Here is a 26,924-nt window from a genome sequence, read left to right as displayed (position 1 = left end):
TGAGCGTTCGCTGCTATTGACGTATTCTTCTAGATCTAAAATTATGATTGGATGATCTAAAAGAATACACCAATAACAGCGAGCGCTCACTCAACTGTTGAGTCCGCTGAATGGTTGCGTTCAGCAGAACGTTTATTTTGCAACTGTTGGAAGTTTCCTTCGCGCTGATTGGATCATACTTTTAGATCTAGAAGAATGGTCCTATCTCAGCAGACAATCATAAAACGGTTGCAAAACTGTTGAGTCTGCTGAACGCAGTCAATGAGCCCATTGCTTGCGGCCTCAGCGGCTCAGTCTCAGCATTGGGCAGCATTGGATGGCATCGGGATTATTCGGGAATTGGAATGCATCGTGACGCCGCTGATTGGCGGCCGCGCGCTTTCGAGCTTTCATGACATTTGCGATTGTTTGCGATTCGATGTCTGCCTTGATCGCTTCTGGTCGCCTCGCGGTCCGCCTTTACTATTGCATAGGTCATATGATTCTGTCAATCGGTTAGATCGGTCTTACGCGAAATTGACAAGTTGTCAGTGTGCACCAATTGTCATTCCTGTCAGCGATTATCGGGCACGTTTCACGTATACGTAATACGTATGCGAGTGAGTGTGAACGGTAGAAAACGCGGCAGTTAACGACGCAGGTTCTTCGTGCTCCGAGAAAATGTCACTTTTTGGAGTAAGCAATCCCTTTTCTACGCAAGTAGGACAAAAGATCGGTAAGTATCCTTTATTATTCCTCATTTTTGGTCATCATATCGAATTATATCGAATATGTTTATCGTTTCTCCGGGATTTCTATTCCTTTGGAAAATTATTAGAGATTTATTGGTTGACGAGAACTTGCAAGTGCGTACTTGAAATACGATTTCACTTTATTTTCAATTAATTTAATTATGATCGATAGCATTGTTACGTGTCAAATATTCTGAATAATAGATCTGTACACTCGTAGCGAGTCGTCGTCGTCGTCAACGTCGTTGTCGTCTGCAATCGTCATTAGTGCGGTTTTTTTTCTTTTTTGTCATTTCAGAGTCTGCTACAGATGGTAGCTTACCCAGTGAGAATTGGACGCTTAATATGGAGATATGTGATATTATAAATGAAACCGAGGATGGGCCAAAAGATGCTATTAAAGCTATAAAACGCAGACTTAATCAGGCAGCGGGCAAAAATTACACCATAGTCATGTATACGCTTACCGTTAGTATCATAAATCATACCATATAATGATACTGCTTATGTAGAATCATATCCAGTATAACAAAATATATCCATAGTTTGCTTTAATTGAGTACTTCATGCACCACCCACGTGAATCTTTGTAATAATAATATAATAAGTAAGTGCCACTTTAATCACAAGTGCCACTTGACAATTTTTTTATTTGATTTATATGATTAGTGCCATGTTGATTGGCAGTTGTATATTATTATACCTACGACTACATTTTTAAGTGTGTATTCTTGATCAAATCACTACGAAAATACTGTAATATTGTATGTGAATATGAGCATATTTATATTTATTAATTTATAATGTAAATGGCTGCAATACAATATAATTTGTATATATAATAGGTATTGGAAACGTGTGTGAAAAATTGTGGGAAACGTTTTCATGCTCTTGCTTGTTCGAGAGAGTTTGTGCAAGATTTATTTAAATTAATCGGTCCCAAAAATGAACCACCGACAGCAGTTCAAGAGAAAGTTTTAAGTTTAATCCAAACTTGGGCAGATACATTCCGTCATCAGCCGCACACTCAAGGTGTTGTGCAAGTTTATCAAGAATTAAAGATGAAGGGCATACAGTTTCCAATGACTGATCTAGATGCTATGGCACCAATCATCACTCCAGAAAGAGTAAGACGCTATCAGTTGAGATAAAACTATTATCTGCGCTATCCGTTTGGTCCATTTATATCTCTGAAAATAATTTTGTTTCTTTTTGTCAATAATATTTTTATAGAGTGTACCTGAAACAGAGCAAATTCCGGCAACTCTGGCTACAAATGAGCAACCCGCGTCTTTGGGAACGCAACATTTACCTTCTCAAACATCACAGTCTGGCCAATTAACTCAATTGAGCGAACAACAATTGGCCAAATTACAAAGTGAACTCGATGTTGTTCAAGGAAATATGCGTGTGTTATCGGAAATGTTGGCGCACTTTACAAGTCCAGATCAAAGTTGCAAGCAACAACCAGATTCTGCGGATCTTGAGTTATTGAACGTAGGAATCTCTAAATATGTGTGTGTGTGTGTGTGTGTGTGTGTCTTTAGTTTCTTATAAATTTATTGAGTAAAGTTTTGCCTCGTTTTTTTATTCATGTTTTTAGATTTTCCTTGTTTTTGTAAAATTGCTTTGGTAAATTCCAGTATATAAATTCCAATGTCTAAATAATTATTTGCAGGAACTTCATTCGACGTGTAAAGCAATGCAAGAACGTGTTGTCGATTTAATTGGTAAATTGGCCCATGATGAAATGACAGCAGAACTATTACGCATTAATGATGAATTAAATAATCTCTTTCTTCGTTATACGCGTTATACGAAGAATAAAATGCAAGTACCGGCGAGCACTATATTAGCCCAGACAATTGCACAACCACCGATTGCTGAATCGATTCAAACTCTTACTAAACGAGAAGCGGAATCACTTATAGATTTATCTGATGATGTGGATAATTTAACAAAACAAATGAATGAACTCGGTAAGTCAAAGTTGTATTAATCTAATGTAAAATTACACAGTGCAAAATTGTATTAAATATTATAAAAAGTGCTATTTCTATATATTTCTCGTATATTTGCTCTGTATCACATTCATATGAACTTTTTCTCAAGATTGATAATATTCTATCGTATTTTAAATATTAGATGCGGCTGAAGGTGGAGACAAAAACGCAAAACAAAAGGAGAAAAAAGAAGGGGATAGTGATGAATTTGATATGTTTGCACAATCGCGTAATGCAACGTACGAAACAACAAAAAATAGGTATTGTATATTAAATTGTAATTAATTAAAATTCATCATTCATAATAACAGAAGATTATTGAAATTATTTCAATAAAGTAATATGTGCGTGTGTGTGTGTACAATCTTTTTATGGTTTAGTAAAAAAATATGTATATATAGGCTGTGATATATTTTCTTTAAATATATCTTTTTTCTTAAAAAAAAATATATATATCTTATATAATTAAAAATAAAATTGTATAACACGGTAAATATTAATACACAAAGCTCCAAACGCACTTCTTTGCAATTATTTATGACATAAACAAAAATGATAAGAGAAGAAAACATTAACATTATATTGCATATTTAATTATTTTAAAGTTCATCACACATTACAAATTTCCTTCAATATATATTTATTTATTTCAATATGTATTTGTATAGATTAATTTGATTCACATACACACAATAACACTAATATATTCCAATTACAGTGGCAGCAAGTACGAAGATAATTTGGAGCAGGTGAGAGGAGGGAGTTTAAGTACGGCAATTCTCAACCGCAATAATCCTAAATTACCTCAACAGACTACTACTAGTGCTAGTGTGCGTAACATTCTCTCCTTAAACTAACGATTAGAAACAATTAGTCACTACACTCATCAATCTTATCTAATAAACACATTTTTTACGACCGACTGCTGCCAACTGAAGGTTGTCTAAAATACTGTAATTTGCATAATAATATAAACATTCAATTTTTTTACGATTCAGTTTAATGCCAATTTCAAACACTGCATGCGCTAATGTTACATGTAAATTTGTGTTGTCAATGTTCTTGATATTTTATATGTATATACATACCAGGTGTACAAGTATGAAGTGCGGATTTGAGACAACAGATGGTGCACCAATGTAGTATAAAGATTTGACGTATATGCCATTTTGTTGTCAGTGTTTCTGATGAACCACTCGCTTGTGGTGGACGCGTCTCGACTCGGGTGTATAGCTATTATATATTTTTGAAAGTGATGCCGACTTTGACCGAGCATTGAAACACACATAATCATCCCGCGGTCTTGGACGATCCGTTCGGTCGTCCTGACGCGCGTCCTTACGGCGTGACGACGCTGTAGACGCAGGTGCCTGATGTTCGAACAGGCTTAGCCATTTTTGCAGATGTTGCATCATTTTTTTAATACACGGAAAACAATCATAAACGTGATCTGGCCGTATCGACCTCCTATTTGTTTGGAGGTGGGAGCCATAATTAATTAAGAAGAAGAAGAAGTCACTTTGTTGTGCCATCAACAAGTGTCAAACGCGCATAAGTAATAAATTGAAAAAATGTTTGCATAGTATTGTTTTTCTGTGTTCAATATGTCGAAATTTGTGCCAAGTAAAGAGCATTCGCGGACAGCATTAATTTTTTGTTTTCATTTGAAGAAAACTGCTGCTGAATCATACCGATTACTTCGAGAAGCTTATGGTGAACATGCTCCATCGCAAGATACATGTGAACGATGGTTTCGGCGTTTCAAAAGTGGTGATTTCGATGTTGTAGACAAGGAACACGGAAAACCGCCAAAAAGGTACGAAGATGTAGAATTGCAAGCATTGTTGGACGAAGACGATTCACAAACACAAAAACAACTCGCAGAGCAATTGAGCGTTAGTCAACAAGCTGTTTCCAATCGCTTACGAGAGATGGGAAAGATTCAGAAGATCGACAGATGGATACCACATGAGTTGAACGAGAGGCAGATGGAGAGGCGCAAAAACACATGTGAAATTTTGCTCGAACGATACAAAAGAAAGTCATTTTTGCATCGTATCGTTACTGGGGATGAAAAATGGATATTTTTTGAGAATCCCAAGCGCAAAAAATTATGGGTAGATCCAGGCGCACCATCCACATTAACTGCAAGACCGAATCGCTTTGGCAGAAAGACGATGCTCTGTGTTTGGTGGGACCATAAGGGTGTGGTTTATTATGAGCTGTTAAAGCCTGGTGAAACGGTTGATACCAAACGCTACCAACAACAATTGATCGATTTGAATCGTTCGCTACTCGAAAAACGACCAGAATATCAAAAAAGGCAACACAAGATTATTTTTCTCCATGACAATGCTCCATCACATACGGCAAAACCGGTTCGCGACATGTTGGAAGCACTCAGCTGGGAAGTGCTAGCCCATGCGGCTTATTCACCAGACTTGGCTCCTTCTGCTTACCACTTGTTTGCATCAATGGGTCACGCACTTGCTGAGCAGCGCTTTGGTTCGTACGAAGATGTGAAAAAATGGCTCGATGAATGGTTCGCGGCAAAAGGGGAAGATTTTTACTGGCGTGGTATCCACAAATTACCCGAAAGATGGGAAAAATGTGTAACTAGCAATGGAGCATACTTTGAATAAATCACTTTTTATCATTCTTCCGGATTTAACGGTTTTTTTTTGGGGGGGGGGGAAAAATCCGCATTTCATACTTGTACACCTGGTACACTAGAAGGGAACAAAGGAGGTAATTTCTTATGGAATATTGCTTACACATATTCGTTATCACGATTGCATATCGCTTTAAAAGCATGAAGACACATGTTAATTTTGACTACGTTATTATTGAATTTTGTTTGCATCAACGTTATAGCATATGATTTGTATTTCTTTGTTGTTTTGTTCAATGTTTGTGTTTGTTTTTCTATACTTAGCCGAACCTGGAATCTGAATTCAATGAAATGGCAGCCTGGTTAGATCGCACAGTAAGTACTTTAGTAGTTTAGGCTTTCAAATCAATTTTATAAATATTTGTTTTCAAGCAAACCAAATGTTCAAAATCATAATAATCGCATAAATTTAAAAGATTCTCTTTTCGCAATTACATTTACAAAAGCGTCAGTATCAAACAACATAATTTGTATTACAGCCTGGAGGACAAGGTGATCAAGAATCCCTAACATCATCGGAATTTGAGCGCTTCTTAGCAGAACGTGCAGCCGCGGCTGAAGCTTTACCAACGCTCCCTACAGCCACAACTGCCACCTCGAATTCTTCGACTACCGGAAATCAGAACATTCAGCGCCAAATTAACAAAGATCAAGATAAATCTTTATTCGCACTTTAAGTACCTTAAAATTATCTGTTGTAAAATGGGAGGTTAAATTTACTTGGGACTGCCGTGCTATTTTAAACGGCACGTATCTACGATTTTTCCCTCTGTTTAAATCACGCTCCCAACATCGTCGATAATTTAAGCTACGGATTTGTATTTTTAAGATAAGGGGCTGAGAAATAAAATAGAAAAATACAGTAGAGTATACACATGAAAAATGCTTGTGCTTGTACGTACTTAATAAGGTAACTGATCGTATGCAATCATGTCTGAGATATTGTTTCAGTTATAAAATTGTGGTCATACACACACGTATAAATGATAGACAAGTTGCTTTAAAGTTGTTCTCTGAATCATTGCAATTGATTATTATATGTAATAATAGCATGTTAAGGATTAGTTTATATTTGTACATAAGCAACAATGCGTCCATGGAAAAAAAATCCAGATTATACAATATATCGCAACAGTTTTATTATGATAAATTTTGTCTCGAAATGGCGAATTAAGCGTGAAATTCGCAATTAGATGAAATTCTCGGATTGATGGACGATATCTGGACGAGTATCCAATTGAATAATCAATCTTATCTATATATTGATAAACTATTTTTCTATGTTGAAGTAAATTTTGTCTCAGCTGTTTGACATTCTATATACAGAGATACATTTTACAGATTTATTATTATTTTTACTATTGTAATTCTTACTATTGTATAGAGACTTTGTAGAGATTTTACTATTATAGATTAATATAAATTAGTAGCATGAATTTATTATTACTGCTATTATTACTGCAGTTATGTGTAATAATATATTATAAATGAGTAACATATTCTGAAAAATGATTATAAACGCAACAGTAATATTGGTAATTAGAGATTTTTTAACATCCTATGTTTATAGCTCTGAGAAAGAATGAAAAACTCTTGATTTTTATAATTTTATCGATTGTCCTAACATTTATTCATAATATTATACTTCCTATCTTATATTTGCTTATATTTGTGTTTTTACTGTATTTATGCATACTTGTTAGTGCAAATAGATGGCTAAAAAAACAAGTACACCTGCGGTGCCTGTATTAACTGAACTCAAAGTTAATAAGGATAATCTGTACTCTTGATTTACGCAGAGAATAAAACTGTGCATCACAAATAAATTTCTTTGTATTTTTATATCTCTCTTGCACACACTATATTATATTTTCAAATATAAGACATTATTTGCGTTATCTTAAAAACAATTTATATACGTATATGCAATGCATTAAACTCTCTCTCTCTCCCCCCCCCCTCTTTCTATTCTATACAAACTCATTAAAGAAATATCAAATTAAAAATTAAAACATAAATAGCGAGAATAATTTTTATAAGGAGTTTGTAGAAATTGGAAAATGATTTTTTTATCTTACCATGTACGGAATAGCGGCAGAATGTTTAGTACTGATGCAAGTATTGTAAGGAGCATAAACATACTCCAATCACTCCAATACTCGCGAGTATATTTATTGGAGTATTTGTTAGTGCGGTTCATCGTTCATGGGCTGCGCTGATGATGCCTGATGAAAGCGATCAGCGATTTCATAATCGTAAAGCCCAAGACACAATGCGAGAGAATAGTGATTTAACGATAGCGATAGAAATAACACGGTTTCGACCTATCAAAAACTGTATTCCGGTGTATCCGATTTCTGATAGATTGAAATCGTGTTATTCCTATCGCTATTCCCTCGCATTGTGTCTTGGGCTTAACTATCGTAAGTCGCGATGGATGGTAAGGTAAGACTGGTAAGCATCGCGAGTACTTGAGCAGTGAGCAGTCAAGCAGTAGTAAGCCGGCAATATCACTGTAGAGTCAATGAAGTGCGAGCTTCGCTTCAGCTGACTTCAGAGTAGTTCGAAATTACACGAGCCTTGCTGAATTGGCAATATCGGCATTCGGGCATTCGGTATCATTCGGTGCAATTTCATGCAGTTTGCAATCGGCAACAATCGGCAACGAACAGCAACGAATCGCTCGAGAAGTAGTCGAGTAGAACACGCGACAGGCGTAACGATTGATCGCGAATGACCTGGCATTGCGTTCACGAAAAGAAGCTTCCGCGCTTATTTGAGGACGAGGAACATGTATACCGTATCAAAAGGACCTAGCAAGATTGTAGCGAAAACACGACGAGGTACTCTAAATTTGGATTTCTCAATGTCGCCTAACTAGCCTAGATTCTAGACGACAATTGTGGACAATTGTAGATCATGGTTTGGAGCTTACAAATTGAATTCTCGCTTTTCATAGGGATCAGTCAGAATCTCGAAAGACTGGAAACTTTGCGCGATTTGACGAGGAAAGCCGATATCGAAGACGACCACGAGATCATCTGGTGAGAGAGAGAGAGAGAGAAGCGATCTAACCCCTTTCTCGATGCAACTTTTTCACGTTATTCCTTCTCCTTGGGCAGCCACCGCTGCTTTCGACATTACGCAATTCATCAGAATTTGTTCCGTAAAATCAGCAAATTATTAACACAATCGATGCGTGTCATTGAAATTCCTAATGGAATATATCTAATGAAACGTGACGTAAATATATTTATTGAAAACTGACTTTTCTTTATATTTCCTAGGACAGTTAAATAACTTTATTCCTTAATATTTCACTGCATATTACATAAGATTGCATGTGTGTGATAAACGCGTGTGACGAAAAAGAACTATTGCTTTAGTTAAAAATTTAAGGGTGTTCTTTTGGCATAAAATGGAAGCTTTTGAGCTGAGAGGCCGATTAAAAAAAATATCTTCTTTTTTCCTTGTGTCAGTCTAATATATATATAGGCATAGAAGCTTTATTGTAGCATAGCAATATTTTTTTTAATCGGCCTCTCAGCTCAAAAGCATTTCGTGCCAAAAGAACACCCCCAAATTTTTATTAAAAAATATTAAGATTTAGAGGTCGCTAGTGAACGATTTTTAAATCAAAGTTTTGATTTTCCTTAATATATGTTTGATTTGATGCAAAAATGGCTTAAACTGGATTTTAAATGTGGTACTGTATGTTTTCTTGGTCTCTGAACACATGGTGCAATAATTTATTTATTTAGCTCTACGATATATGCCTTAAGAAATGCAGCCTGATTAATGTGAAAAAATTACCAAATTTCGAGTTTAATGTCCCATTTGAACGCTTGGAACCTTACTAAAATTGACCTTGAATTCAAAATTTATTTGTTTTTTCACATTAATCGAGCTATATTTCTTAAGGTGTATATCGTAGGGTTAAATGAATTATTACATCGTGTTCAGCGACCAAAAAAACATATAGTACCATATTTAAAATCTGGATTAAGCTATTTTTGCATCAAATCAAACATGTATTAAGGAAAATCAGAACTTTGATTTAAAAATCGTTCACTAGCGATCTCTAAATCTTAATATTTTTTGATAAAAATTTAGGGCTGTTCCTTTGGCATGAAATGAAAGTTTTTGAGCTGAGAGGCCGATTAAAAAATTTTTTTTTCTTGTCAGTCTAATATATATATTTCATATTCACACAGTCACGTACCAAAACCAGTCTTCCATATGAATGGAAAATCCAAGTTCATCTCACAACGACATCAGATGCAACAAGTTATCACTCCACAGCACGAGGAACTTATCAAATTTATTTACGAATGTAAGTAAGAGAGCATTTTACATACTTGTTTGAAATAAAGCTTAAAAGTAAATCTCATATCAAATATGAAAAAAGTAATAAAAATGACACTTCAGTAGAAAAAAAATATATTGTGTGCTCATGTATGTATTTTTTCTAATGTTACTTCTAAACTAAATATATTACTTCTGCTTTATTATTTTTAACAGCATGGAATCAAGTTAATACACGGCAAAGAAGCGAATGTTGCGATGATACAGAATGTACAGAACTTTGCAGTAAGTAGCAATATACATGTACAAACATAGATACTAAAACATAGATACATCTCTATAAAAAAGTTTTTTTTTTTAATTATATGCAATTTTTTTCTAAAAGATTTTTCTATTTTTTATTTCTCATGAAAAATTGTTATGTCTCTATCGTACATACTATAATTTATTTGTGATTGGGATATGTATGTGCATATATATATATGTGCATATATATATATATGTATATATGTGCTCATACCTATTATATTTATTAAAAAGAAAGACATTCTAAATAATCTAGATTATATAATTTTATGTTTTATACACTAGGTCCTAAGGATTCGATAGTATATTACAATGATGGTGAACCAAACAATAGTCTGCAAGGTAAGTGCGATATTACTATTTACAATTATATTATATCAGATTGATATTCTAAGAGTAATTGATTAGCACCTTAAGAGTAATTAATGTTCTTCTGTTATATTATCTACTGTAATTGATTGTACAAAGTAAATGGAAAAATATAAATAAATTGTTTCAGACTTTAAACCGTTTGATTTGGAATCTTGGTGGGGCAAACGATTGTTTAACAATATCACCAAGTCACTCTGAGATATTCGTATAAAGCTAAGATTATTTTTCCAAGGACTTGTACTACTTTAAAAGTAGTATCACAGCTCGTGCTACGCAAATTAACCAATATCGCGTTTTAAATATGTGATTAAAATCTGGCCGAGTTCAAAAATTAATGAGATAGTGTTAAATATGGATCTCGGATATGAATTTAACACATGTATCAAGTCGTATCAAATTACCTGTGAAAATATCACTCGAGTTGTACATAATACGCGTACGATCATATCACATGTTATGAAGCGATAAATCAGTATATTAGCGAGCTTGTGTATATATATATATATATATGTGTATGTATGTATGTATATGTATATATACACACACACACACATCACACACACATACACACACATTTACACTCACGCGCGCGCAATAATAGCGTTAATAATCCAAATGATTTAATAACGATTGTTTATAAGCATTTGTTAAAGTTTCTACAAAATATTGATATTTCTTTATTGTTGCTGTATTGTTACATTTGCTCAATTTTAATGAGGTGCAGAATATTTGCCGTTTTTGTGTATAGACTCTTTGAAACGTTGCAGCAGAGTTTCATAAAACTTTTGGTGGACAATAAAATAGAATGACACAAGACACGCGAATACGTTAACTCAGTCGTTAAAAGATTCCGATTCTGATTAGATTTTCAACCTACATCGAATAATCAAGAACGCGATCCAGTATGTATACCAAAATGCTTATACCAAAATGAGCTAACATAAGTATGAGCAAAAGATCCATAGTTGTGCGGTATGAATCCTGCGTGAGATTGATGAATTTTTAAACTTAGAATGTTGTATATATTGCATGCAACGATCGCGTGAATGCATGACATAATGTTGCGGGTATTTGTTACGACGATTTGTGTTTAACTTTTACATGGAGCAAAAACTTAGTATAAATTTGTAGACTGATAATATACTATATATGTAAGAAAATCGTCATATTGTTATTCGTCGAGTTGCAGCTCGCTCATCAGTTGGTGATGCAACTCGTATTGTTGAGCTCACTCATCGAATTGTTATATTATGGCAAGTTAAATTGTTTGTCCCTCGTATTGTTACGTATCTGTCGGATTATTGCAATGAGCATCCGATTAGCGACAATTTAAATGCCACAATATTACGCGTCTGACAAAGTGCAGTTTGCGAGAGTAGTCGTCATGTAGTGCGATAAAATTTAACTATATGCAGTTGAATTTTACACGATCATGAATAAATACCTCTTTATACATACAGAAATATTTCTTCTCAAGTTGTATTTTATTTCTACTTTAGTGTTTCTCATATAACGCAAATAAATAAATACTTACTATATTATATAATTGGTACAAATATTGAAACAACTAAAATATAGAGAAAAGATAAGATTAGCCTAATTTATCGTTAATTATTGTGTCCGATATATTTGATTTATGATAATATCATTATATAAATTAAATTTTTACGTATATAATATAAATTTCATTTAATTACTATTTTAATATTGTACTGTACGCATGCATATAGTATTTTTCAAATATTTAGATACAACAGTTTATTAAACATATAATTATATATAATATATATATGTATAAAATGTAGCACTTATGCGTAGTGTAACAATGCTTTAAATTTATACGGTAATGTTATTGCAGATTCAACATTTCACTATTTGTTTCTATTAGTTCTTAAATTACGCGCAGATATTTGAGCCAATGAAAATCTTATCGTGAGTCGCCATATTGTTTCGCAAAGCTTATGCTCAGGGCTGCGTTTAGGAATTACGCCTAGATAACTTTAGGGTGTATTTTTGCTATAATATACCACCGACGAGATATTATTAAAGACCGACATCCTTATGGGAGTTCGCGTCCTTGTTAATATTGAAGTGATTAAGAGTCAAAAACTGATAATATTGTACTAATTTTATGATTTATTAGTTTAGTAGACGTGTTTATCGGTGTACGTGCATTTAAAACTCAATAATACTCGATTTTCTTAAAATTGTGATTTCAATGTTATCGTCAAAGTTTGATTATCAACAGAGATAATAACTGCAGAGAAAAAAATTGTAATTTTTCGGCAATATATAGGATATTATAACTTTACAAATATGCATATTTATTTATAGAGCATTTATGTAATAAAATATCATGAATTTAATAATGTATTAGTCAAATATTTATGTTAATAATAGCAAATTTATATCAATTGTTGATAATGTCAGCGTTTTTCGATTATCTCCGGGTCTTTGGGGCCCTTTTTATACCGCCGAAAATTTGCCCAGGGTTGACGGTCTTTAATAGTTTCTCGTCGGTGAATATACGTAATATAACCTATAGCTTATGCTTGGTTTATACTTCGGTCTTAATCCTAAAATCTTAAAATTCAGCCAATAGGACTACCAGTCTTAATTGGTCCTAACGGAAATCTGTATTCCATTGGCTGAATTTTAGGATTTTAGGGTTAAAACCGAAGCATAAACCAGGCATTAGAGTTATCTGGGCGTAATTCCTGAACGCAGCCCAGTCTTGCTCAGTATTTCAATTAAATAAAAAAATCTCTATTCTATGAAGTACTTGAGAGTAGCTGGTTGTGATACATTTGTGTATAGGTCTGTTCGCGTTGCATGAAATCCCCAAATATTTTTGCACTTAAAATGAGATAGATATATATTTGGCCTTGAAAAGAGAGAAAGCGAAGATGCCGAGTGCCAAAAGTGCAGCAACGCGAACAGACCTCATGTATCTACATGAACACACGTATGTCAATATTCCGCGCGTACAGTGCAATTTAGAAATATAGAAATAAAATTACAATTATTACGTTTCACACAGCGCACTTATGATGAAGGATGACGAGATGCCACATAAAGTGGAAGAGCAAAATTCCCAGGTAATATCAATTCAATTTATTTAATTACCAGTCAGCTATAAATTACATATATTCTGTAATTGTAAATGATTTTTATTCTATTGTTTATAATGTAAGTTTTTTAATTGCAGACGGCATGTAAAGACAATGTATCCAATATAGGACCAATAATGCAACCTCAGAATAGTTCAGCGTTTCTTATAGTTTTAACATTTGCATGCGAAGCTTTAATAGCATGTGCAAGACAACTCGATATAATGGATGGAGAATGTGGTGATGGAAATTATGGAACCATACTTGCACAAAGTGCCAATGCCATAAAATTGGCAATCAAGGTTATGGATGAATGAAATAAAGAAAGTACTATAAATCTTTTTTTTCATCAATTGTAAATATTTGTATGCATTATAGGAAGGAAAAATTTTAGCAACGAGACCTTTTATAACATTTATACAAATAAGCCATATTATTGAAAAAGAAACGGGTAGCTTAGAAGGTGGAATATACTCGTTATTTTTTGATACTGCTGCTAAAGTAAGATTATCAACAGTATAATCTTTTTTCATCATTAAGACTGAGAAGAAATTTTAAGAAATATTTTAGAGTTTTCTTAAGTTTCGGAATGATGATCAAGTGACTGTCAATATGTGGTTAACTGCTCTAACATCTGCAAACAAGATGATATCTGAGATTAGCGGAACATCGATTGGTAATCGAACCATGTTGGATGCTTTGATACCTGCGGAAAATAAATTAAGAGACGCATTAAGTTCTGGTTTAAATCCTGTCAATGCATTTGGGGAAGCTGTCAAAGCTGCCGAAACTTTCGCTATGCAAACTGTATATATGTCAGGATCTCTCTCTATTGATTCTACAAATAATTGCAAGGTATTATTTGATTGTTTTAATGTTTTGTATACATATGTATGTCATACATATAATAATACTTATTTAAATTTAGGATAGAATTATAATTTATCATAATTTATATACGTAGACATTCAAATATCCACATCCTGGAGCACATGCCGTAGGCATATGGATGAGAGCTGCTTATGAAGGTGTTAAATTGAAATTTGGTTACAAATTTGATGTATAGAAGAGAAAAGAAAGTTTTCTTCCGTTTTTCCTTAATATTGCCTATCCTAGTAAATTTATTCATAAAAATAGTGTAAGATATGCAATATGTATAATTTATATTTAATATATATATTATATATATGTGTATATAAAATTTATATTGGACTATTTATATAGCTTATTTTGATATAGCACCTTTCAATTGGCAACCCGACATGCAAATGTGTAAATTTAGTTTTGTTCATATGTGTATGCCACTGTATATGTGTGTGTACGTATGTGATATGTATGCGTGTGTGCGCGCGCATTCGTTGTGTGAATGTTGAGATTAGCTATCATCATGTCACGTGTCTCTGTCCCGACTTCATTTTTGTTTTATCACGTGAAAAGGATGAAAAAAAATTAACTTCGTCGTGAAGTCTTACTGAGCGTTATGAAGAAGCAGGTAAATGATAAGTTTATGTGTTATAAAAGTATTTTAACAGAGGTTATGTTGTATAAATTGATTCAATCTTGTAAATCAAATTGTAATTACATAAATATTCGATTATGTTCATGTGGATCACATTCTACCAATGTCTATAATAATATATATTTCGTAGAATATAACCATCATTTTAAATTATTAGATATTTTTATATGTTACAATATTATTGTAATAAAAGATAATTCTATTCATTTATACATATATAAGTCTGTACATATGGATACAGATTGTAGAATGTATACTTATAAAGAATATAGTTTTCTAGGCTATTCTATTTATTTAACAATTCAAGATCATGTGAAGAATCGTAATAGATGATATTTGGATTCTTTTCTGAGATAAATACAAAGGATTTGTAGAAATCTGTATTTTCCAAGAGCAATGAATGCTGCAATTGCATTGTGCACCTTCTGTGAAATACATGGACCTAAAGTGATATTCACCACACAAACATATCGTAACTATAATACACAGAATACAGAAAAACTAAAATTTTATGGACCTAAAGAAGTGTTGAGACAAGGTCATGCTTCCTTGGAGGATGGACAAGATGAATGCGAGGGCTGTCAAAGTATTGGGAATGTTAAATATTTAAGTAACGAGCATGAAACAAGAACATCTTTTTTGTCTGCTCAGCAATCATTAATGCAAGATATAGGAAACCTGCTAAAGCATGCTTGCATTAGGTGTATATTATATTTTTTATATATTTTGGTTTATAAATTTCATATTAAAAAATTGTTACAAAGATATAAATTATTATATATATATATATATACATATATAAAATATATATATCTTATATTATATATTAATATATTTTATTGATAAATTATAATAATATTATTAAAGATTAAAGTTTCATATTTGATATTATACAAAAAATGTATAATATGTGTATGCTTCTAGTTTTTTAAAACTCATTATTATAAATCTTTTTTTCAAGGAGTCTAAGTTGTGAAGTGCATCCTGGTAAAGAAGGTGTTTGCTACTTTGGAGATGAGTACAGGGGGCATGTTTTAAGTCATACTTTTACATTGAAAGATGCCCAGGTGAATTATGCAACGAAAAAGCATGTTTGGTAGTTATTACAACAAATTTTTCAAATCATGCTATTATTTAAAATTGCTCTGGAATCTAAAGATTTTATCACACTTTTGTTCTATCGTTCTTATGCTGGCACATTTAAATGATATATTTATCTTTATAGGCAAGAGGATTTAGAAGATGGTGCAGTTTTATCGTTTTTATGAGAGATAAACAATTCTTGTTGAACATGTGGCCATTTTTGATTGACAATTTAAAAGAGGTAATTAGAGAGCTGCAAGATTTTGCAGAGAGAAGATATAATGTGGAAGAAGCAGAATGTCCGCAAAGGGCAATGAGATTGACGACAGCAAACGGTGGAATGGGCTGTCATAGTACTTCTATTAAACAATCTAGAACACTTACTGATATAACAAATGAAAAGCATGTTTTTGTAAGGTAAATGTTAATTTGCGATTTACATGCATTAATCCTGCATGTAAATCGCGATAAAATATTGTGTACAATTTTTACGATTATTTGCTATAATTACATTGAATTATATACTATGTTACATGCGCGCGCGTGTATATGTGTATATATATATATATATAAATATTTCAGAATTCACATGTGGTTAGTATGGATCCTCAGTGCTGGTGCGAGACATTTTATAGAAATTTTCCCAATGAGTTTATTAGATGATGAACTTAATTATAATGTTGAACATCAAATTGGTTAGCAATTATAAGTATTTTTTTCTATCTATAATATAACAATTGATATTAAAATAAATCTTTTTCTTAATGGAAGTCATAATATCACATATAATTTATAGAAACTGAAGAAGGTTTTACTTTATTGAACGCAAAATTGCCAGTAAATTTTAATTTTAATTGGGACGACTCTGAGCTTTTGCCGGAATTTTCTGAAATTGCGGAAAGATCTACTGCTGTAATTTTACGAAATCTAAAACGAATACTATTTTTTTTATCACGATTATAATACCAGAATGGCTTTGACGAGTAACGCCATCTTCATGATGAGGCTCAAAATTTTTCAGACGACCCTCATATATATATATATATATATAAATTATATTTTATAAAAAAAATATTATATCACAATATTGCATTAAAAATTTTAGGTGTAGATACCTCAGTAGCAGTTCCCTTACCTTGTGCAACTGTATGCAGATTAGATATAATACTTAATGAACACAAGGTTGAGAATGTAAAATCCTATATAGTTAAGTGGATTGGTTCTTTACCAACAAAACTTCCGACTCTGTTAACAAAAATTGAAAAATCACTCGATAATGAAAAACTTGGAAACTCAGTTCTCAAAGCACACTTTGCGACTCTTCAGGAAGAATGGGCCAAGTACGAATTGTTGTCATGTATATACTAGTTTATTTCACTTCCATCATATTGATTTTAAATAGACATATCAGATGTTTTCTTAAGCATATATATTTGCAATTATTTATGTTTGAATATATATTTGTTCTCTTTTAAATCACACCTATATTATTTTAATATAGTAATTAAATATATATTTCTGTTATTGTATGCAGCATTGCAAAAGTTGTTCATGCAATGCGTGGACGAGGCCATCGTGGCGATCTCTCTGGACTTATGCTCAGTTTGGGTGCTGGACCACAGGATAAAAAGTTGCTGGATGCATGGTCTATGGGATTACCATCTAATCCAGCATAGTTTATAAAAATTAATTTGTTTTTATTGCACATGTATATCGTTGGATGTAATATTTATTACAGATTACTAATTGTACTATGTGTGTGTATGTGCATGTGTGTGCGCGTACACACACACGCGCCCACGCACGTACACACACATTACTCTGATACACGCGCTTGCTCGAGAGGAATGCATACTGTGTGTTCAAGATTGTCTTTTTTATTTTTAATTTAGTCAAAAATAAAATCGAGAACTGAGTAACTTAACAAATCAATTTATTTAATATAAGTACAGACTGCATTTAGCAGACTCAACAGTTGATAGCCCAATTCTCTTCGCTTTTATGTTTTAAGCCTAATGACTTCTATACTCTAGACGCGGAAATGCTTGCCGTGCAGCAAAATGCAACGCAATCAAGGCCGTCACACATACAAAAATTTTAGTCGTAATCGTAAGGTCGCAAGCAAATCGACCAATTATAATCAAAATTACGATCGCGTTTTAAAACGCTCGACTGTGATTGGCCGATTTGCTTACGGCCTTACGATCACAACTAAAATTTTTTTACGTGTGATGGCCTTTACCAATAAACATGTTAAGCTAGTTCTACATTAGTCGCATCTCAGTGTCGCAAGCGTTGCGGTCCAATCGATATCAATCTAGCTCGACTCTGATTGGACCACAACGCTTGCGACACTGCGATACGACTAATGTAGAACCAGCTTAAAACCAACTTAAAGCCCATTCTACATTAAATTGGTTCTACATTAGTCTCATCGCAGCGTCGCAAGCGTTGCGGTTCAATCAACGTCAAGCTAGCTCGACTCTGATTGGACTGCAACGCTTGCGACACGCTTGCAACACGCTTGCGACACGCTTGCAACACGCTTGCGACGCTGCGATGCGATCAATGTAGAACCAGCTTTAGACGCAAGCCGATCGCAAGTTTGTTGCGACAGCCAGTCTGAAAATGGCTGCTTCACTTAGGTGGGGATACCCAATCAGAAACTTGGACATCAATGTCGAGTTTCTTTATATATATAGGACTCTATTCAGCGAGTCAGCATCAGTCAGCAATTCAGCCAGCTAGTAACAGCTGATATTGATGATAGTGATTGGAGTGAAAGTCGTGCAGTTAAACGTCAATCATGAATACTGTTACTTGCATTGCACCAGTTAATATTGCAGTTATTAAATATTGTACGCATATATAATTAAAGCTTTATTATTCAGTGAGAAATTGAAATGTTCAAGTTTCCATTATGAATTTTGAAACGCACATGCACACACACGCACAACACACACACACGCACATACACATACACACACAAGTATGTATACGTATTGTTGTTTTAAAATTTTTACTGATGCATATCTCTGGCTCCAGAGATTGGCTACGTTTATCCTGTATATTAAACAAAGACACCTATTGTATAGGTCGCGGACTAAACGCACGGTGTAAACGTAGCCAGAGTTCGGCTGAGGTAGATATGTCTACTTCGGTCCGAGGTCCAAGTATTACATCATCTCTATATTTTTGAAAATATATATTGTGGCCGGCTTTAAATTCATTATTAGATTCATTATTCCAGTTTATTTCCATTTTATTCTAGCTGTATTGACTCCCTTTTTATTTCTCTAGGGGCAAGAGCCATTAATTTAATTACTACTATCTGAGAGAAGCCTGAGAGCGGCCATGCCCGAGATTTAGCTGCAACCTTATTTTGAAGCGCCTCTATGTCCACAAAATGTGGACATTGAACTACATAGCCAATGTCCACGATTTTTTTATTGTATTCTTCGCTGGTTGCTGTCCACTTGACGCTACAAACGCTTCAAAGCATTTTTTGATTAGTCAATTCGTAAAATTCTTTGTTCGGATTGCTCAAACGCTTCAAAGCGTTTATAGCGTCAAGTGGACCGCAGCCGCTATGTCCACGATTTTCGGTCCGTTAGATAGATAAAGACTAACAATCAATCTGTCGGCGCTTGTTGAACAAACGATTATTCGTCTTTGTCTATTTAACAGACCGAAAATCGTAGATATAGCAAAGAATACAATCAAAAAATCGTGGACATTACTGACGAGATCGTGGACATTGACTACGTAATTCAATGTCCACGTTTTGTGTACATAGAGGCTTCAAAATAAGATTGCAGCTAAATCCCGGACATGGCCGCTCTCAGACTTCTCTCTACTACTACTATTACTGATTTATCAACGTAATTGTCACGTATAAAATCGTAAATTGTTTATTATTTAATACATTTGAAGTAATAAGCTTCCATAACATACATTTTGAAAAAAGATATCGTTCATAAGTTGCAATTAATTATTCAGAAAATACTTTTGATATTTGCTTTTAAAAATTACATTATTTACTTGAGTAACAAATACAAATTAATTATTATTAAGTTACAGTTAATTTTTTGTTATATATGAGCACATGTTTTTAAATGTTTAAATGCATGATTCATGGAGTTTGTGCTACATGGACATGTTTGAATTTGAATAGCTAGTAAGAAACTTAGTTACAGTACCGATATGGAAATGTTTTACCCTTTACCATCATATTTGTTTTTCCGAGTGAAAATTAACATTTTAGATTTGTATGATTTTAGGGGGAAAGAGAGATGAATCCTTAATTTTACCAACTAATGATTCCATAAGTGCAACTTTAGATACAGCTCAGGTAAATTTAAAGTTCTAAATGTATGAGGAGAAGATGCAAATACATTAGAGACATCTTGAATATATTAATAGTATCTTCTTTATAGCTACATGCAAAAACTACTGTTATGATCAGTCCTGATTTCAAAGAAGATCGTATCTGGCTGAATGGAAAGTATGTTTAATTATCATTTTTATTATTATTCTTTTTATGTGTAATAAACTGACATTTTCAGAGAAGAAGATATAAAAAATGCAAGACTTCAAAATTGTTTAAAAGAAAGTAAGTTAGTGCATAGGAATTTCTTAAAAATGTTTACTTTAAATTAAAGTAAGATTTTTTTTAAGTTAGAAAACGTTCACAATTATCTGGGCATATAAACGATTGGAAGATTCGTATATGTTCAAAGAATAATTTTCCAACTGCTGCTGGTTTGGCTTCTAGTGCTGCAGGATATGCATGTCTTACGGCAGCATTAGCCAAACTTTACAAAATAGAAGTATGATAATTTCTTTTTCTGTTCAATACATTTAATATATTTTAAAATTATGTTGTATTCTGAAGATTGCACATCTCTATAGGGAGACATTAGTATCATAGCGCGTTCTGGTTCTGGATCAGCATGTCGCAGTGTTATGGGTGGTTTTGTAAGATGGTATATGGGTTCAGATAAGAATGGGACAGACAGTTTAGCAAAGCAAATCGTGCCTGCGTCTCATTGGCCTGAAATGAGAATTTTAGTACTAGTGGTAAAGAAAGAAACTTTTTCTTCATGTATTAATAAGAAAGGTAGATATGATAACAAAGAGATAGCAGAAATATTTATAAAATATAAATCTATAGGTTAGCGATGAACAAAAAAAAGTTCCAAGTGCAATAGGTATGAAACGATGCATAGAAACATCTCAACTCGTGCAACATAGAATAATGCATGTGGTCCCAGAACGAGCAAATAAAATGCAACAAGCAATCGTTGAGAAGGATTACAAAAATTTTGCCGAACTCACTATGAAGGATTCTAATCAGTTTCATGCTGTGTGTTTGGATACTTATCCTCCATGTATTTATATGAACAATATTTCTAACAATATCATGAATTTTGTACATTCTTATAACGATGCAGTTAACGACGTGAAGGTAAAATAAAATATTTTTCATATTTGCATTTTTCTATAAGTTGTAGCATAAAAATGACTAGATACGTTTTATTTTATTGACGAGACACATTGTTAGGTTGCTTATACTTATGACGCTGGGCCGAATGCTACATTATATTTATTAGAGAAAGATGTACCAGCAGTGATAGGTGTTTTAGATCACTTCTTTCCTCCTCCTGAAAACTCTCTTGAATATAGAAGAGGATTACCTGTAGAAGGAATTAAACCTTCTCAAGTATATATCAATTGATATATGTAGATACGTTATTTAAATATGTGTATTTATGAAATATCTTCTATTACAAGTATTATATTTTGTATAGGGTCTCTTGGAGAAATTAAAGTTTCAAAAGTATCCACCAGGACAACTTAAATATATGATATACACTAAAATAGGAGATGGGCCTAAATATCTCAATAATCCACAGGATCATTTGTTAGATGATCAGGGTAACCCTATTAATTGTTCTTGATCGATTTTTTATTTTTATCGATTTATTTTTATTATTTATTACTACAAGCACATTTAAATAAATAATTTTTTTCTCTGATTTTTTTGTTATTTTGTGTCTTTTTTCCTTCAATTTTTTTATCCTAATTATATTACCGACGATAAAGATATACTAATATATAACCCAGATAATCATTATACATGTCTATGATGTTGACAATAAAAATTTATGATTAACATAAATATTTTGATAATACATTATTAAATTCGTGATTTTTTTTATTATATAAATGCCGTACAAGTATGCATACTTTTAATGCTATATCTTGTGTATTACCAAAAATTACAATTTTTTCTCTGCAATTATCTCTATTGATAATCAAACTCGGATGATAATATTAAAATCATAGTTTTAAATAAAATCGAATATTATTTAAGTTTTAAACTTTAAAGTTACATGTACATGTCTACAAAACTAATAAATCATAAAATTAAGTACCGTATTATCGGTTTCTTACTCTTAATCACACACTTAAATTTGAAGTTTATCGATAAAAACGCGATCCTTTTGACTTTTATATCTCGCAGTCACTATGGGCGAAATCCATAGACGGTGCTCAAGATTTGAGATGGCCTTAAGCTAGTGCATGAATCAATCAAAGAACCGTATTAGCATCTTAGGCCGGTATTCATAGTCGGCTTAAGACCGTCTTAAGTAATGTTTTTTTAATGCTATATCTTGTGTATTACCAAAAATTACAATTTTTTCTCTGCAATTATCTCTATTGATAATCAAACTCGGATGATAATATTAAAATCATAGTTTTAAATAAAATCGAATATTATTTAAGTTTTAAACTTTAAAGTTACATGTACATGTCTACAAAACTAATAAATCATAAAATTAAGTACCGTATTATCGGTTTCTTACTCTTAATCACACACTTAAATTTGAAGTTTATCGATAAAAACGCGATCCTTTTGACTTTTATATCTCGCAGTCACTATGGGCGAAATCCATAGACGGTGCTCAAGATTTGAGATGGCCTTAAGCTAGTGCATGAATCAATCAAAGAATCATAATGGAGATCGCCATGTTCTTGCAAATGCTCGAAGTTAACGCATCTCTTATAGCGTTTTTCATTGGGAAAACTGGTTCAACACTGGTGCGCACTGAGTGCAATTTTGTTGTTCCACTGTGAAAACTAGTTAGTGTTTAATGTTCCACTGACAAAACTGGTGCAAAAAACTTGCACTGAGTTCAACTTTTGCTCCACTGTCTTTGAAGTCAGTGGAGACCAGTGCAAGTAGAAATTGAGGTTATGTATTTGCGCTTTCAAATACGATCATACGTTAAGGCATGATATTAAATTATTTTAATTAATAACAATAATATTTTTAGTTTTAGTATCTAGTAAAATAGCTAGCATTAATATTTCAATGTTCAAAATCATTAGTTTAATGATACGCAAAAACTAAAAATATTGTTATAAAAAATTATAAAAAAATTAATAAATAATCGAGAATGTTTAAGAGGATCAGGAGACACGGTAGTGTCTCAGTGCTAAGCCAAGCGCAACGATACTGCCGTGCCTCCTTTACGCGAGCCGGCGAGTTGCGGGTGATTGAGATTTTGTAATAACCCGGGTAAAAAAGTTTTATATATGATTACGGTCCACTCGACGCTACAAACGCTTCGAAGCGTTTGAGCGACCAATCAAAACAAAGAATTTTACGAATTAACTAATCAAAGAATGCTTCGAAGCGTTTGTAGCGTCAAGTGGACCGCAGCCTATATAAAATCATATGTTCTTCTGAGTCTGCACTATTACTGCACTAATGCAGTTTTCATATAAACCTAGCATGGCGCTAATGCTGCATCAGTTTTCCCAGTGGAAAACGCTATAAGACGCTAATGCGGTTCTGATTGGTTTATGACACCTCAAGGCTGAACTTAAGACGGTCTTAAATATAAAATCTGACTATGAATTAAGAACTTGCTTGAAATTAAGAACGGACTATGGATTCTGGCCTATGAATCAGAATGCGTTTTTATCTCTAAAATTCTATAATATGCGTAACGTAAACTATAGTATATTAACGCGCTAACATCGTTGTAAGCACGTTCTGAATACGAGAAATGTCGTGTAAAATGGAACTTATAAAAAATATTTTGGAGAAAGTGGCAAATGGCAAAGGCTTTGGTCGATGTATGAAAAATGTAAGTGTAAAAAATTTCATTTAATCTATTAATATTTAATATATAATTAGATCTAACCTATTCATTATTTTGTGTTATACATTTCCTATTATATATATATAAAAATATTAATATAATGTAGTATATATAAAAATATTAATATAATATTTGTGATTTTTTTCTGAATAGGTAAAGTTGTTGTCAGCTGGCGATGGAAAGTGCAAAGCACAATTTACTGTGGCTGAGGAACATTTGAATATTGGTGGTTTTTTACATGGCGGTTTTACTAGTACTATTATAGACTGTGTATCTTCATATGCAATAATAACTCACAAAACTGATCCTCCTCCTGGTGTTTCTGTAGATCTGCACGTGACGTAAGATTTTGATCTAAAATTTTTATTAGATTTTTTATTTTACCATATTTTAATTATTTATAAGTTATTACATTATTACGTTATTTAAATTTACATTATTTTTGTCAATGTTTCCTTTTTTATTTTGATAAATCAAATCTGTTAATTAACGCATATATAATATATGCAGTCTATGATGTTGGTTATATAGAGAAATTGAATATATAGATGTTGGTTAGAGACTAGAAATTAAATATAATATTTGTATATAACTTACTATAATTTTTATTAGTTAAAAAAAATATATATATGCTTATATATATATATATATTGTACAACAGAGTTATTAATGGTACAGGTTTTTGAAGGCTGCATTTCCTGGTGAAACAGTGACGATTGATGCTGAAACTATACGTGCTGGAAAGAATTTGGTTTTTCTCGCGGTAGAACTCACAAAGAACGATGGTAAGGATGTTGTTGCCCGTGGGCAACATACAAAATATGTTGGATTGCCATTTAGACAATGAAACTGCAGAAGATCAGTTTGATTTGAATGTTGATAAATGTACATAAAATAAAAAGTAGAATACACTGTAATTAATACGTGTACGTATACATATATATATGTATAATATATGTATATGAGGGTCATTTGAAAAGTTTTGAGCCTAACATATAGAAACAAGTATTTTTTTCGGTTAAATTCAGTTTTATTTTTCAACATAGTCTCCTTTTAAGTCGATACACTTTTCCTATCGATGTTCCTACTCCTTTAACCCATTCAAATAATAGTTGGCGTCTTGCTCTGCAAAATATGCTTCTACGAATGTGATGACCTACTCGTTGGATGAAAATCTCTGCCCTCCGAGCTAAACTTTGAGGAAACAGGAAAAAGTCGCTGGGGACCAGATCTGGTGAATACGATGGGTGCAAGTCAATCAATTCGAACTGCAATTCGTGATTTTTTGCCATGGCGACTGTCAAAGTGTGAGATGGTGCATTATCTTGACGGAGCAGCACTTTCTTCTTCAAATACGATTTTTTCGCAATTTCTGCCTTCAGTTTGTTAATTAATGATGCATAGTTCCTATTATTATTTATCTTTTTTTAAGATAGTCGATGAACATAATCTATAATGCGTGTAAAAGTCTATATGAGTCAGCATTAGATGTACGGGTGGAAATAATATTTTATTTTAAACATAAATAAGTACATAAACGTTTCGATCCTTGTTTTGGATCTTCATCAGTATGAAAGTCGCATATTCTAATATACAAATTGAAGAGTATATAAATTGCAATGTGTGTTATTCGCATAAGAGTATCGTTAATAAGTTATGTATCGATGAACATAATTCCCTGACTATCCCAAAAACAGTTGCAATCACCTCGGCCGAAACCGTCTTCGCCTTCTTCGGAGCAGGTTCGCCCTTCGCAATCCACCGTTTTGACTGTTCCTTCATCTCAAGAGTGAAGTAGTGGATCCAAGCTTCATTATCAATAGTTATTAATCGACATAAAAAGGTCTGCTCCAACAGAGTTTTAGAAATGTTTATTCGAATGCGTTTTTGCCGTTTTTGGTTTACAGTGAGCAAACGCGGTATCCCGCGTGGTTAGCTTACGCATGCCTAATTTATCATCAATATATGATAGACATGTTCTTTCGATATGCTCATAGCCTCTGCTATCTCTTTAACCTTTTCAACAGTCGTCCAGTATCATTTGGTGAATTTTTTCAATGTTATCGGTGGTGGTTGCAATGTTGGCCGTCCTGAACGCTCATCGTCAGCCAAGCTGGTATGACCACGTTTAAATTTAGCTGCCCATCTTTTCACAGTGGCAAATGATTGAAATGATGAAGCAAAGTCCCCATAACCCGTAAACAGCGTCCAACTCGGCTTTAATTTATGCAGGCGTATTGCCTTTCAAATGCAAGAACTTAATCACGGTACGAGGTACGATATTCGATTTTTTCCATTTATATAAAAACACTGGCTGCGTTATAATGTTAAACAAGGACAGATGATGAATCGGAGGCATCCGAGCGACGTTTCCGAACGCAGCTACTGACATCGACTGACACAAATGATTATCAAACAACAACTGAGCGTTTAAAACGGCTACAATTTTCACAGGTATCTTTTAAAGCATGTGTTATACGATTGTAGTACCAAAATGGTTTTGACGTAATGTCATCTTCATGTTGAGGCTCAAAACTTTTCAGACGACCTGCGTATATATATATATATATATATATGTATATATATGTAATAAAATGTGTATATATATATATTATATATGTTTTATTATAAAAGTGATTTAAGCTTTGCT

General features: G+C 33.0%; 5 protein-coding genes across 8 annotated transcripts; all 5 read left to right on the top strand.

Moving 5' to 3' along the window:
* The first annotated feature begins 397 nt into the window (after positions 1-397).
* Positions 398-6,797, top strand: LOC108728055 (TOM1-like protein 2). 4 transcript variants are annotated; one of them, XM_018456423.1, is made up of 9 exons: positions 399-715; positions 1,030-1,199; positions 1,577-1,858; positions 1,965-2,228; positions 2,410-2,710; positions 2,877-2,994; positions 3,453-3,483; positions 5,670-5,720; positions 5,885-6,795. In XM_018456423.1, exons 1-9 carry the CDS (start codon positions 661-663, stop codon positions 6,080-6,082), a joined length of 1,470 nt encoding a protein of 489 aa, XP_018311925.1. In that variant the 5' UTR covers positions 399-660; the 3' UTR covers positions 6,083-6,795. The 4 variants fall into 4 exon arrangements, with proteins under 4 accessions (XP_018311933.1, XP_018311916.1, XP_018311925.1 ...); XM_018456407.1 differs by having other exon boundaries at positions 3,453-3,564; XM_018456431.1 differs by lacking the exon at positions 5,670-5,720 and having other exon boundaries at positions 398-715; positions 5,885-6,797.
* Positions 6,798-7,856: 1,059 nt separating this feature from the next.
* Positions 7,857-10,915, top strand: LOC108727865 (protein FAM195A). Its single transcript, XM_018456147.1, has 6 exons — positions 7,857-8,248; positions 8,365-8,449; positions 9,620-9,738; positions 9,927-9,995; positions 10,302-10,358; positions 10,516-10,915. The coding sequence occupies exons 1-6, from the start codon at positions 8,197-8,199 to the stop codon at positions 10,584-10,586; spliced, it is 453 nt and encodes a 150-aa protein (XP_018311649.1). The 5' UTR covers positions 7,857-8,196; the 3' UTR covers positions 10,587-10,915.
* A 2,354-nt stretch (positions 10,916-13,269) lies between these two features.
* Positions 13,270-17,839, top strand: BHD (folliculin). The gene is given in 12 exon segments (XM_018456160.1): positions 13,270-13,353; positions 13,429-13,486; positions 13,597-13,800; positions 13,877-13,999; positions 14,069-14,353; positions 14,463-14,528; positions 15,573-15,718; positions 15,979-16,084; positions 16,243-16,517; positions 16,683-16,795; positions 16,897-17,440; positions 17,635-17,839. Coding segments are annotated over 12 exon segments (2,121 nt in total). The 5' UTR covers positions 13,270-13,294; the 3' UTR covers positions 17,777-17,839.
* A 998-nt stretch (positions 17,840-18,837) lies between these two features.
* Mvd (mevalonate diphosphate decarboxylase) lies at positions 18,838-22,106 on the top strand. Its single transcript, XM_018456134.1, has 9 exons — positions 18,838-18,958; positions 20,381-20,451; positions 20,537-20,604; positions 20,666-20,712; positions 20,778-20,929; positions 21,012-21,179; positions 21,274-21,567; positions 21,664-21,822; positions 21,911-22,106. The coding sequence occupies exons 1-9, from the start codon at positions 18,907-18,909 to the stop codon at positions 22,058-22,060; spliced, it is 1,161 nt and encodes a 386-aa protein (XP_018311636.1). The 5' UTR covers positions 18,838-18,906; the 3' UTR covers positions 22,061-22,106.
* A 1,730-nt stretch (positions 22,107-23,836) lies between these two features.
* Positions 23,837-25,236, top strand: LOC108727457 (acyl-coenzyme A thioesterase 13). The gene is made up of 3 exons (XM_018455599.1): positions 23,837-24,259; positions 24,428-24,615; positions 24,953-25,236. The coding sequence occupies exons 1-3, from the start codon at positions 24,179-24,181 to the stop codon at positions 25,119-25,121; spliced, it is 438 nt and encodes a 145-aa protein (XP_018311101.1). The 5' UTR covers positions 23,837-24,178; the 3' UTR covers positions 25,122-25,236.
* The last annotated feature ends 1,688 nt before the right edge of the window (positions 25,237-26,924 follow it).

Source organism: Mycetomoellerius zeteki, unplaced genomic scaffold (genome assembly GCF_001594055.1).
Source record: "Mycetomoellerius zeteki isolate Tzet28-1 unplaced genomic scaffold, Tzet1.0 scaffold113, whole genome shotgun sequence".
Lineage (NCBI taxonomy): Eukaryota > Metazoa > Arthropoda > Insecta > Hymenoptera > Formicidae > Mycetomoellerius > Mycetomoellerius zeteki.
Note: the sequence above shows the minus strand (reverse complement) of the source record. Positions and strands in the feature narration are given on the sequence as shown.